Consider the following 13,359-nt stretch of genomic DNA (forward strand, 5'->3'; position numbering starts at 1 on the left):
AATGCAAAGCTCTCCATATCACTAATATCTGCTACTGACCCTACTAGAAAGACTGCCTTAATGTGGCCCAAGTAGATTAAAGAGTGAAAAGCTGCAGGTCCTGGCATCTCAGTATAATATAATTTGATACACTTTCAGTTTTGCGTGGGAAACTTGATACCATTCTCTCTCCCAAAGGATAGATGGAATTAGAAGAGGTAAGAAAAAAAGGCAGTTCTATGACACCACCACAGAGACAATCTTTAAACAGACAGTGAGTCAGACTACTATAAATCTATTAAGATATCCATAGATAATTCTGACCATAAAGAGGACAAAGATTTCTGGTCTCTAGTCTAGCATGCAAAGAGCTGAAAAGTGATCAATTCCATCCTCACAGGAAAAAAAGCTGAACAAATTGAAAATCAACAGGTCTTTTTGGATCCATCTGAGAAAGGAGGTCACAGAGCAAACTGCCATCCCCCAAATTTGAGAGAGGTGGACACAAAGTATCACACCTAGCTGGAGCAGAAGCCCAGAAGCAGAGAGCACTGCTGCTGGAACCAGAATTGGGGCAGGAAAACCTAAACTGTAATTGACAACACACTGGAGGTTCAGAGAGGACCAACTTCAGAGTTAAAAATTCCAGAGGGGCTATGTATTGTCAGGGAGTTCTCATACTTTTGTTAGTTTTACCTCCAGCGCACCAGGTTCACTTCGAGGACTGGAGAAAAATCCCATCATGCAGAGGGAGGGAAAATGTGGCCACTGTGAAATATAACCAGAGCACTTTGTCCTTCTTAACAAGGCCTTCTGTAGGGACTGAAATAGGTACCCCCAAATTCGTGTGTTGAAGTCCTAATTCCCAGTTCCTCACAAGGTGACCTTACTTGAAAATAAGATCTTTGCAAATGTAATTAGTTAAGTTAGGATGAGGTTATACTGGAGTAGGCTGGGCCTCTAGTCCAATACAATCAGTATCCTTCAAAGCAGAGGAAATCTAGACACAAACATACACCCAAGGAGAATGTCAGGTAAAAGCTGAAAACTGGGTGATGCTTCTAATAGTTAAGGAATGCCAAAGGCTGCCAGCAAATCACCAGAAGCTAGAGACGAGGCATTGAACAGATTCTTTCTCACAGCCCTCAGAAGGCAACAAACCTGCCAACACTAATCATGGGCTTCAAGCCTCCAGAACTGGGATGATAAATTGTCATTTAAGCCACACAGTTTGTGGTGCTTTATTAAGAAACCCCTGGCAGATCTAATATACCTGCCTTACTATTACACTAGAGCCAAACCAACTGGGCTTTTCGTAGAGCATAACTAAATTGCTGCTGTTCAGTCACTAAGTTGTGTCCAACTCTCTGCAACTCTATGGACTGCAGCACACCATGCTGCCTTGTCCTTCACTATCTTCTAGAGTTTGCTCAAATTCACATCTATTGAGTCAGTGATACTACCTAACCATCTAATTCTCTGCCGCCCTCTTCTCCTTTTGCCTTCAATTCTTCCCAGCATCAGGGTCTTTTACAACGAGCTGGCTCTTCGCATCAGGTAGCCAGAGTAACTAAGCTGAGAAAGGCCCAATTCCAGCCTGCTCTAGCCTTTCATGTGGGGAAAGGGAAATGCCCAACTCCAGCACCCTCTAGCCTTCTTGTCTCACTTAAAGCAGGGTTGGGGACCGAGAGGTACTTGGGAAGGTCACAGGGGCACTGCCTCACTAAAAGACTAAAAGTTCATCACAGGACGGTGGACTGCTTCCTTCCACCACGGTCATACCTCACTGCCACATCAGCAATGCTTCTAAATAACAGGGACATGCAAAGAAAGAACTACACATCTCAGACCTTACTTTAGTACAAGTCCTGTGTGCATGTGTGCACTCAGTTGTGTCCAATTCCCTGCAACCCCATGGACTGCAGCCCACCAGATTCCTCTGTCCATGGCAAGGATACTTGCCTCTTTTTTTTTTTTTTTTTTAATTTATTTTTTGTGTGTGTGTTTTTTTTTTTCTATTAGTTGGAGGCTAATTACTTCACAACATTTCAGTGGGTTTTGTCATACATTGATATGAATCAGAATACTGTAGTGGGTTGCCACTTCCTACTCCAGGGATCCTCCTCCCAGATAAACATAAAAACTCATACCAAAGACCTGCTTACTTCAAGTCCTTTTACACTCTACATTATGTCTAGCTTCCAACAACAACAAAAATACAGGACATATTAAAACACACACAGAGATAGTTTGAAGCGACTTAGCAAGTATCAGAATCAGACTCAAATATGGCAGAGATGCTGAAATTATCAGACAGGAATCTAACACAACCATGATTAATAGGCTAAGGGATCTAATGGAAAAACTGACAACATACAAGAACATTTGGGTAAAGTAAGCAGAGAAATGGAAACACTAAGAAAGAATCAAAAGAAAATGCTTAAAAGAAGAAATACTAAAAGAAATGAAGAATGTCTTTGATGGGTACATCAATAGTCTGCACACAGCTGAGGAAAGAATCACTAAACTTACAAGATATGTCAATAGAAACTTTCAAAACTGCAACACAAAGAGCAAAAAGACTGGGGGTGGGGCTGGGAAATCAAACAGAATATCCAAGAACTGTGGGACAAATACACTTGGTATAATATATATAAGGTGGCAATATGATAAGGATTAAAAAAAAGAAGAAAAGTTCAGAAGAAATATTTGAAGCAATAATGACTGAGAATTTCCTCAAATTAATGAAAGATACCAAACCACACATCTAGGAAGCTCAGACAGAACCAAGCAGGATAAAAAGCAAAAAATCTACTGGAGGGGGTAGCCTTTTCCTTCTCCAGGGGATCTTCCCAACCCAGGAATCAAACCCAGGTCTCTCGCATTGCAGGAAGATTCTTAACCAGCTGAGCCACAAGGGAAACCCAAGAATACTGGAGTGGGTAGTCTATCCCTTCTCTAGCGGATCTTCCTGACCCATAAATTGAACCAGGGTCTCCTGCATTGCAGGTGGATTCTTTACCAACTGAGCTATTAGGGAAGCCTCCAAAAAAGCTACACTTATGCATATTTTTTCCAAACTGCAGAACATCAAAGACAAAAGAAAAAAGTCCAGAAAGAAGCCAGGGGAGTGGGAGGGGGGTGATGAGAACAACTTCCCCTATAGAGAAGCTAGGATAAGAATTATATCAGACTTCTCTTCATAAACCATGAAAGCAAGGAGAGAGTGGAGTGAAATATTTCCAGTGTTGAAAGAAAAATACTAACCTAGAATTCCATATCCAGTAAAATTACCTCTCAAAAGTGAAGAAGTATTAATACTTTCTCAGACAAAAGTTGAGAGAATACATTGTCAGTAAACTTGCCTTTCAAATAATGTTAGTTCTCCAGAAAGAACAAAAATGATACAGGTCAGAAATCTGGATCCACATAAAAAAAGGAAGAACAAAAAAAAAAAAAAAAAAAAAAAAGGAAGAACACTGGGAAAGGAATAAATGAAGGTAAAGTAAAAATTTTATTTTCTTATTCTTAATTATCATAACAGATAACAGCATCAAAAGAATAATAGTAACAATGGGTTCAGTGATTATAGTTTATAAATAAGTGAAATGAATGACATCAATATTACAAGACATAGGAGGAAGAAATTACGAATGTTATTTACCCATGAAGTACTACAGTGTTACAGTTGGGCTTGGAATTAGTTATAAATATATATTCAAAAATCAAAAGGTAACGACTAGAAAATTTTTTAAGAAGTATAATTAATATACTAAGAGAAGAAAAATAGAATCATATATAAAATGCTCAATTAAAGTCAGAGGAGGCATAAAGGAATAGAAAACAAACAAAAAAGAAAAAACAAAGGTGATGAAAAAAATAGTAGTATAAATAAAATAGAAGAAAGGGTTAGGATTTTTTAAAAGCCAAAAAGTACCCTAATATGTGTCCTTTTCATTGTAAACAGAAAAATGTGGTATCTGGGAAGTTTTCTTTAAAAAAGGTTTCTGAAACTTTCCTATGTAGCACTCACGTGAAACTTTTCATTGTGTCACAAATTCTAAAAGCAAAGAGTAGACCATTCGTTCCAAACTCCTGACAACTGCTCTCGTTTTTTATTATTAACTTACCAATCTAAACTTTTATCATGGAAATGGCAACCCACTCCAGTATTCTTGCCTGAGAAGTCTTATGGACAGAAGAGCCTGGTGGGCTATACAGTCCATGGGGTCACAAAAGAGCTGGATGTGACTCAGTGACTAAACAACAACAATAAGCAATCTATGAGGGCAATGAATATGGTAAGCATGAAGCTATCTACATCTCACCACATCATCCAATTATCATTTATTCATACACACAAACAGTATGAGTGCATAACATTTAATGTTATATATTTTCCAGTTTAACATTATTTAAACATTAACACTGCCATGTTTGCTAATTTGGTGTTCAATCATGTTCATATATCTTACCATTTAGATAGCTATTTCCCTCATCTACTTTCTTAGACAGTTTTTTCACTATAAGCATGCTGACATGGATAATTTAATATTATCTACTTTCTTCTTATGGTATATTCTTAGAATATATTTTCCAAAATGGACTCACTGGAGCAAAGCACATGTATAACCTTAGAGCTCTTAATACATATAGGTTAAACTATGAAAAGAAAGAAAGTGGACTAAAAGGAAGGAAGACATTGAAGGGGCAGGCAGAACAAGCCTGTGCAGTGCATCCCATGAACAAATAGTTCAGTACTACAGAGGAACCAAAGGGAAAAGAGAAATGGCAGAATGGAAGAAAATTAAGTTGAACCAATACTCCTGAATAAAATTAAGAAGGGTCTTTTATACCATAAACCGAGTATTTTACCCTGGATAATAGAAGCTAAAAAAACTCTGAGAAAGGGAAACAAAAAAAAAAAGAGAAAGGGAACCAGAACATTATCATCATTTGGCTGTTTGAAAATAGAAGCAGAAAAATTAAGAGGGCTGATTAGGAGACCAGCAACAGAGACCAGGAGAGAGATACTGATGGCATGAACGAGGGCCGTGGAGGGGGACGAGAGGAGGCTCACATGTAAGAAACAGCCAAGAGGTACATTTTGATGATTAACTTATTCTGTGTAGTAGGGCTGAAAAGGTGCAGAGGAGTGGTTAAAAAAAAGTTAAACTTACCATCGCACCTAGTATTTTATTTAAGACGCTTACACTACAACTGCCTCTGAAGGCAGGGTCCCATCTTATTCATCATTTTATGTCCCATGCCTGTCACAGTGCTTAGTATGCTGTAGTTACTCAGTAAGTTTTTAAATGAAATAACTGTGTGGATACTGCCATTTGCTAAGAAAGAAAATAAAGGAGAAGGAATACATTTAGATGGAAAAAACAGTGCAATTTTGAGCTCTTTCAATCTCTCACACGCTGCTTAGCAGACAGCAATCTCACTATAAAGAATTATTAAAGAATAAAGATATAATTGAATGTAAGCTATCTATCTATCCACCCATCCATCCATTCATCTAGTTACCTGAAAGGAGATTAGGAGATGATGATGTGTAAGGATTTAGAAGATTGAATTTGAGGTGCTGGCAAAAACACTGACCAGAGATAGAGTATCTGATGGTGAGTCTGGCCAAGCAGGCACTCACTGTAGTAGGAATGCATTTTTATATGTTAAAGTTCATGATCATATATAATATTCTTTTCAACTTTGAAATATGCTATTTCAACACTGTGTCAGTATCTTAACATATCCCTTCAAAATTATCCAGAGAAACATTGACAGATACAACTTAAATCAATGTATAACCATTTCCATAATCTATGTTTTTGCTCCTTGGCAAAGACACTCAATTCCTTAGCAATGTTCAATTTTTACTTTATTTTCATTAAAGACAGAAATACAACATGATGTTTTATGTGTTTCTTTTTTCCTACAAGAAAATCATACCACATATTTCAGAGGTCTCCAGATATTGTTAACAAAGGCTAAAATTGACATTACCGAGAAAACAGTATTGGGGAAAATACTGTAAATATAAACACACTTGTACATTCTCTTCATTCCTTATGAAGCTCACAGCCCCACAAAAACTATCAGTGTCCTTTTGCATTGTCCTTCAAGCATCCCCACTGTACAAAGGACCTGCGCCTGGATGTAAACATATCAGAATTGCAGTTAAGAATTCCTGGCCAGCAGGAATGCACATGGGGAATAGGGGTGGGGTAGAGTTTTATGTAGCAGCTGTCTCAAAAGAAGGAAATTGGAAGAGGATTCAAATCCTTTCTCTCCCAGGCTGTTGGCCTCAATTCAGGCAAATAATTTGCTTCTGGAGGATTAACCTCCCTCCCTTCAAAACTATCTAATCTTTCTATATATAAATGCCACCAATATCTTTGTGGGTCAATTAATTCTACAAAGGACATTATTTACAGAGCAAAGGTAATTTAAAGACATTGGATAAAGAAAATAGAGAAATACACTCTATTGAATGAGAATTCAATTAGAGTATTGGTTCCCGAAAAAATGCTGTTGACAGAATAATGAAATAATAAATTCTTGCTTTAAGAACTCAATAAATACAAGTAAATGTTAAATCAAATACACATAAACTACACACACACAAACACACAGAGGAATGAGGGAGGATCCTACTAACTCAGGTTTTTGGGGCAAGAGAAAAAAAGAGGCAATATTCTGATTTGACACATATATATAAGCAGTCTCCATCTCAAAATAACTTTCTTTCATCTTCTCTACTTTCCAGAATGCCGCTATAGGAGCTTCATGACAGGAAAAACCTGGATGTTTTAAAAAAAAAAAGTCTTACTGCTTAAGAAGAACAGAAAGAGAAGAATCAAAGGCAAAAATAGTCTGAAGTTGTCTGCCAGGGAAAACTGCTAGGCAGAACCAGTCTACCTTCTCTTGATGTTCTTTTCACCCTAAATTCCTTTTTCTACACTCCCCTTGGTTCTCACTTCAGTTTTCCCAATACCTAAAAAGATTCTAATCCTTTACTTCAGATCAGTCAACAGCATACTCATTTACAAAGGCTAAACTGTAATGGGAAATCATACAGAGATCAATGTAAACTAGTCCATACTACCCTGAGGTCAACTGGCATTGAAAAAGTGCTTTTTTCAAAGTTGTGTACACTTCATTGTATTCATATGATAACTGTACATTCTCACTGTAAAAGTGTCACATGATATAGAAATTGACAAGCAACTGGCAAAAGTTTTGAGTGTTTTGATTGGAGCATGGAAGAAGTTAATCTTGGATTTTACCTAGGATCAATACTATATTTCTGAATGTTTATAAAGTGGAGAGCTTGAAGAAGTGCGTGCACCCTGCTCCCCTTGGAAGAAGAGGACAGAGTGGGAGGAGGCAGAGTTCAGAGGGCACCCAAGACAAACTGTCTATAATTCAGAAGTTGGTGTAAGGCAGGCTCCAGAAGCAATGCCTCCTTACCTTCTCTGAACTCAACCTTCCTAACCTTCTTCCTCCCCCTCAATCCAGAATTCAATGTACATGTTATTAGTGATGGGGTTCAGGACACACTTTCCCAAAATAGAGCATGTTGGCATATTGACGGACTCTCTGCCCTTCACCTTCTCCCGTGAAGCAGATCATAAGACTACCTTATGAAAGGTTGGAGAAGGAAATGGTAACCCACTCTGGTTTTCTTGCCTGGAGAATTCCATGGACAGAGGAGCCTGGTGGGCTACAGTCCAGGGGGTCACAAAGAATCAGATACAAGTGAGTGACTAACACTAACTTACTACTTATGAAAGGTATTCTCTCTCTTCCTAGAGGGAAGGAGCTTCCTCATCTCTGAAGATGGAGAGACACTGAGAGAAATCCAAACAAACATGTCTTGCTAAGTTTCCCCCAGTTTATTACCCTTAGCTCATATCCTTCAGTCCTAGTACATTTGTCCATGACTTTTTACTATTCGTCAAACCTGGCATAAAATGCTCAGGTTTAAGTGCTTCTTCAGGTCTTCATTTCCTTATGAAAGTTTCCATGTCACATAAAACACTCAATAAATTTGTATGCCTTTCTCTTCTTAACCTGCTTAGAACCTAGACAGGTAGAAGGAAAACAGTTTTTCCTACCCTCACTGGTATTATATATTAACATTGTGAATCAAACAGGCTTTTATGGGTTAGTTGAGATACTATCATTTAAAATACTGTTTATATAAAAATGATTGTACTGAAATGCCAAACATCAAATTTAAAATAAATTTACAGCATAATCAAAATTGATGCCTGCCTCCTAGGTAAGACATAAAGTAAGAGGAAGAAGTGTAATGGGTTCTGGGTTGGCACTCTCAAAGCAGAACACTAAGTCTTTGGCATCTTGGATATGGTGGATCAGAAGGAAAGTACACTCTCTTTAAAGGTGGGGCTGAAGTTTTCAGTCTTTTTCTGTTCAGTAAGGTAGACTTTATTTGGACTATCATGATAGGCAAAAGGAACACAATGGGGTGTTGCAATCAGGGAGAGAGACTGGGCTCAACTCAAACACAACAAGGAGAAATGGAGATTTATTGCCATGGGGTAGGGGGCAGTCTATGGATAGAAAATTACTAACAGGATAGGATAATTCTTTGACAAACTGACCTAACAGAATACTTGCTGAAGGTAGGCCAGGATGATCAGGTATTTCCTGAGGGGGTGGTAGGGAACAAGAAATGTGGACAGATATCAAGGTGACCAGATATTGAGGGTGAGGATTCTGGCTAAACTGACATAGTAGGATTCTTCAAAATACACTCTACAAAAACAGAGATGGAAGCCCAAGGTCAGACTGAGTGGAGCAGAGGGCTCAGAGGAGTATGAATCAAGTTTGGTCAAGAGGAGAATCTTTGTCAACTCTTAATTTCTCTAGGCTAAAGTAAAGCTGGCAACCTGGCTGTTATCAAAAGTGAGGACATTCCAGGTCATGTGGCTTAGTGGGGACTGTGTGTGCACTGCTTCTCTCTGAAGTAGGTGAGACAGAGCCTCGGAGCTGAACTGAAGTGACAAGGAAGGAGTAATGTGTGTAAGGTTAACTCAGAATTAATTATCCTGGGTTGGGAGATATTTAGGGAGATAAAATATCCTGCTATTGTTTAGTCGCTAAGTTGCGTCTGACTCTTTTGTAACCTCATGGACTATGGCCTGCCAGGTTCCTCTGTCTATGGGATTTCCCAGGCAACAATACTGGAGTGGGTTGCTATTTCCTTTTCCAGGGGATTTTCCCGACCTGGGGATTGAACTTGTGTCTCCTACACTGGCAGGCAGATTCTTTACCACTGAGTTACCAGGGATATACCGAGTAAACGTAAAATTATTTGTGGTTTGCTAGTGAACAAAACAATTGTCATAGTACTTCTAAAGGATCTTCAGTTCAGTCACTCGTATGTTATAAAGGATCTTACCTTACAACATATTACAATCTAGGTACAGGTAATAATAGAGCAGGACTTTTCATGGAAGACCTCTAAAACTCTTGTGATTTGCCATTTTTATTACTGTGAAGTTTAACTAAATTAAATATCAGAGCAATAGCAGAGCAAATGACTATATTGATATTTCTATTACCTAATACTTTTTTTAAAAATTAAGAGTTCATCACCATCGTCCTCTATACTTTGCTACATATGAGAAAAGGCCAAGTTCAAAGCTGAACTTCTCTGTCCTTCCAGCTTGAGTATCTCCAGGTAGGATGATTGGAGAACAAGGACTCACTTAAAGTAAATTATTCAAGGGGAAGAGGAGTCAGGTCTCCTTAAAATCCATTCTCTTAAGAATGGATTTGATACTGGTGGGATAGAAGGAATTCTGCTCTGGGGAAAAAAGGTACATGGGATCCAGAGAAAGGGCTGGGCACCTCCTTCCTCTTCCACTTAGCTCAGTCCTCCTCGGCCCCCTATCCCTTCTTCTCAGCTTCACTTTCAGCCCCATCCTTCTCCCAGCTCTCTTCCTTCCCTCCTACCCCTAACCATAATTCTAAGGTATCTCCATCAGTTAATTCCAGCGGTGGGCTAGGGCCCAAACTGGATCTGAAGGAAGAACAAACGACTCATACAAATTAGAAAAAGATGTCGAGCCTCAGTAATTTCAGCAACCAGGGAATTAAAACATAGATACTTTGAAAAGGTATTGAACTGGAGCTCAGGAGGGTGTGTAGTCAGACTGCTTTTCTCAACATTCGCACATCTGTATGACTCAATTTAAAGAAGCATAATCTGGTTAAGGTTTAAATGATAGAAATATCAAAAAAAAATTTTACAATCTACAAAATTCCTGGTATTTTGGCATTTAAAAATTCCAGAGAATACCAGAATAACCAAAATTTCATGTTTTTATAATAATATACTTTGGCCACCTGATACAAAGAGCTGACTCATTTGAAAAGACCCTGATGCTGGGAAAGATTGAGGGCAGGAGAAGTGGACGACAGAGGATGAATGGCTGGATGGCATCACCAACTCAATGGACATGAGTTTGGGTAAACTCCGGGAGTTGGTGATAGACAGGGAGACCTGGCATGCTGCGGTTCATGGGGTCACAAAAAGTCAGACATGACTGAGTGACTGAACTGAACTGAATCTCTAAAGTAAATAAATGACTGCAATGGCTAGTGTACATTACAAGGCATGTGAAAGCTATGTCACCCTAGAATATTACATTCAAGTCAGTGATGCTTAACTTCAGATGTACATCATGATAATTCTCTGGGGTTGGGCTCAGGCACCTATATTTTTAAAAGTTTCTTAGGTGATTCTGACACACAATTCTGGTTAAGAGTGACGGTCTTAAAACTGTTAGTTGCTCAGTCATGTCCGATTCTTTGCAACCCATGGACTGTAGCCTGCCAGACTCCTCTGTCCATGGAATTCTCCAGGCAAGAATACTGGAGTGGGCAGCCATTCACTTCTCCAGGGGACCTTCCTGACCCAGGGATCAAAGCCAGGTCTCCTGCATTGCAGGCAGATTTTACTGTCTGAGCCACCAGGGCAGGAAGACATTAAGATCTCACATACAGAGCTGCTTTGCTTACAAACCCATTACTAATCTCATCATCTCCTTGGTTTAGTTTTTATTTGATGAGTATTACAGGAGCACTTAAAGAAACATTTAAACTTTCCTTGCCACACCTCTAGAAAGTTATTTAAAACTAAACATTTCAAATGAAAGTTTAAAAAGTAATACATTTAAAAGTGGACTGGGAACTAGGTTATTTACTTTGAAAACTAAAGCTGTCAATCTACAGTATAGAATAAGGAATCAGGAGGAGTGATGCTACCAGAGGCAGGGGAAGCTAGATGGTCATCAAATTCTTCCTGAAACATGTCCTAATGGCATGCCTTCATTATTTTCTTTACATACATGACAACTTATCACATAGGTTCACATTTAAATGGGAAGGAAAATATACTTTCAAGATGTAATCAATTTTCCAATCATGTATTTAGAATAATCTCTGTAACCAGTACTCCTGATAATATTAAAACTCAAGAGCTGACTATACCATCTGGATATCATGAGTCAGTTTCTTAAACTCAATTCATTTCCTTTGGTTTTTCACCAATGTAACATGAAAAACTAAACTTTATAAACATACCTTGGGTCAAGAAGGCTTCTCAAAAACTTGAAAAGCAGAACCTGGTTCTGAACAGAAAAACAAAGAATACAATTAAATGTTAAAACAAACTCTTCCAACTATGCTGTGATAAAGAATTTTAGAATATCCCTTTAAAAAGCATGCATGCATATGTTTACTTCCAGTAAGCTCTCTGTGCAGATCTAAGAAATGCTGAGGAATCATTTGGAGGTCATTTCTTCTCAGTTATTCTAATCATTGTCACATATTCAATTCTGAGTGCAGAAGAAACATAAATACATTGTTTTGCCCCTCAACCCTTGCCAAAAAAAAATGCCCTCTATTGAGACAAATCCTATAACAATTCCCAGCATGAGGACCCTTGGAACAGGGCCAGAGCAAGTGCTCTGGCTGCACAGATGGGTTCACCCTGCCTCACCTGGTTCTCCCTGTGACAACGGTCAACTGTGAGACAGTTAATCTAGGTGAGGCCCAAATAGCAACCACCACCAGAAAAGCTCATTAACTCTCCAATACCATCAACTACAGAAGAGACAGCAAACTACAACAGGTTAAGCCTGGTGTGCTGCAGTCCATGGGGTCACAAAGAGTCGGATACAACTGAGTGACTGAACAATAATACTGCATGCTATAAAACTTTTATAACAATTCACTCATTCGTGCACAGGCGAGCACTGATGAGTTTACCATGAAGCAAACATATCACTTACACTAGGCTACCAGAAAGCAACCATACTGCTTTTTCATTATGAATGCACGAGCTGTTATGCTTGTAAATAAATACAAATTTATTTTTCACATTTTTCATTTTTTATGTCATGTTTTAATAATATATATATATCATGTACAGTGCTTTGTATAAGACAACATTGATATCGGTACTGATGGATCATTCATCTTGTAAATATACAACAGTATTGATAAATTTTGTTCAGTACTGTAAATGTATTTTCTCTTCCTTAAGATTTTCTTAATAACATTTTCTTTTCTCTAGCTCACTTATTCTAAGAATACAGTATATAATACATATAATAAACAAAGCATGTGTTAATTGAAGGTTTTTTCTTTTCTCTAGCTCACTTATTCTAAGAATACAGTATATAATACATATAATATACAAAGCATGTGTTAATTGAAGCTTTCTGTTACTGGTAAGGTTCTCAGCCAACAGTAGGCTATCAGTAGTTAGTCGAAAGTTATAAAGGGACTTTTGACTGCATTGGGATTGGCACCCCTAACCCCTGAGTTGTTCAAAAGTCAACTGTATATGTTTTTATATCCTTATCACTTTATCAATGTGTTTTTGGCCCATGGCCTCCCTTGTGGCTCAGCTGGAAAAGAATCCGCCTGCAATGCGGGAGATCTGGGTTCAATACCTGGGTTGGGAAGATCTCCTGGAGAAGGGAAAGGCTACCCACTCCAGTATTCTGGCCTGGAGAATTCCATGGACTCTATAGTCCATGGGGTTGCAGAATCAGACACCACTAAGTGACTTTTCTCTTCTTTTAGCCCACAGCCAAAAGAAATATTCACTGAATTAATAGAAGACTCTTCATCTTGAGTTAATGGACCTCATCATACTGGACAACCAACCCTATAGACCCAGGAGTTGTTTTTTACTCCACCCATCACACTCAACTAACTTCCAAGTCCCATACATTTTATTTCACAAATGTATGTTAGACTTGTCCTTTCCTCTGGCACTGCTTTCATCCTGTCCTCACCATTTCTTGCCAAGACCTTATGCCTTCCAACTGG

General features: G+C 38.5%; 1 protein-coding gene across 5 annotated transcripts in view; it reads right to left on the minus strand.

The window, feature by feature from the left end:
- Window positions 1-13,359, minus strand: part of VPS8 (VPS8 subunit of CORVET complex) — a 285,565-nt gene that overhangs the window by 114,093 nt on the left and 158,113 nt on the right. For all 5 annotated transcript variants that reach the window (XM_043473511.1, XM_043473513.1, XM_043473510.1 and 2 more), the window contains one exon: window positions 11,602-11,648. In XM_043473511.1, coding sequence (XP_043329446.1) covers window positions 11,602-11,648 — 47 coding nt within the window. The remainder of the gene's footprint in view (window positions 1-11,601; window positions 11,649-13,359) is intronic.

Source organism: Cervus canadensis, chromosome 7 (genome assembly GCF_019320065.1).
Source record: "Cervus canadensis isolate Bull #8, Minnesota chromosome 7, ASM1932006v1, whole genome shotgun sequence".
In the NCBI taxonomy this organism is placed as follows: domain Eukaryota; kingdom Metazoa; phylum Chordata; class Mammalia; order Artiodactyla; family Cervidae; genus Cervus; species Cervus canadensis.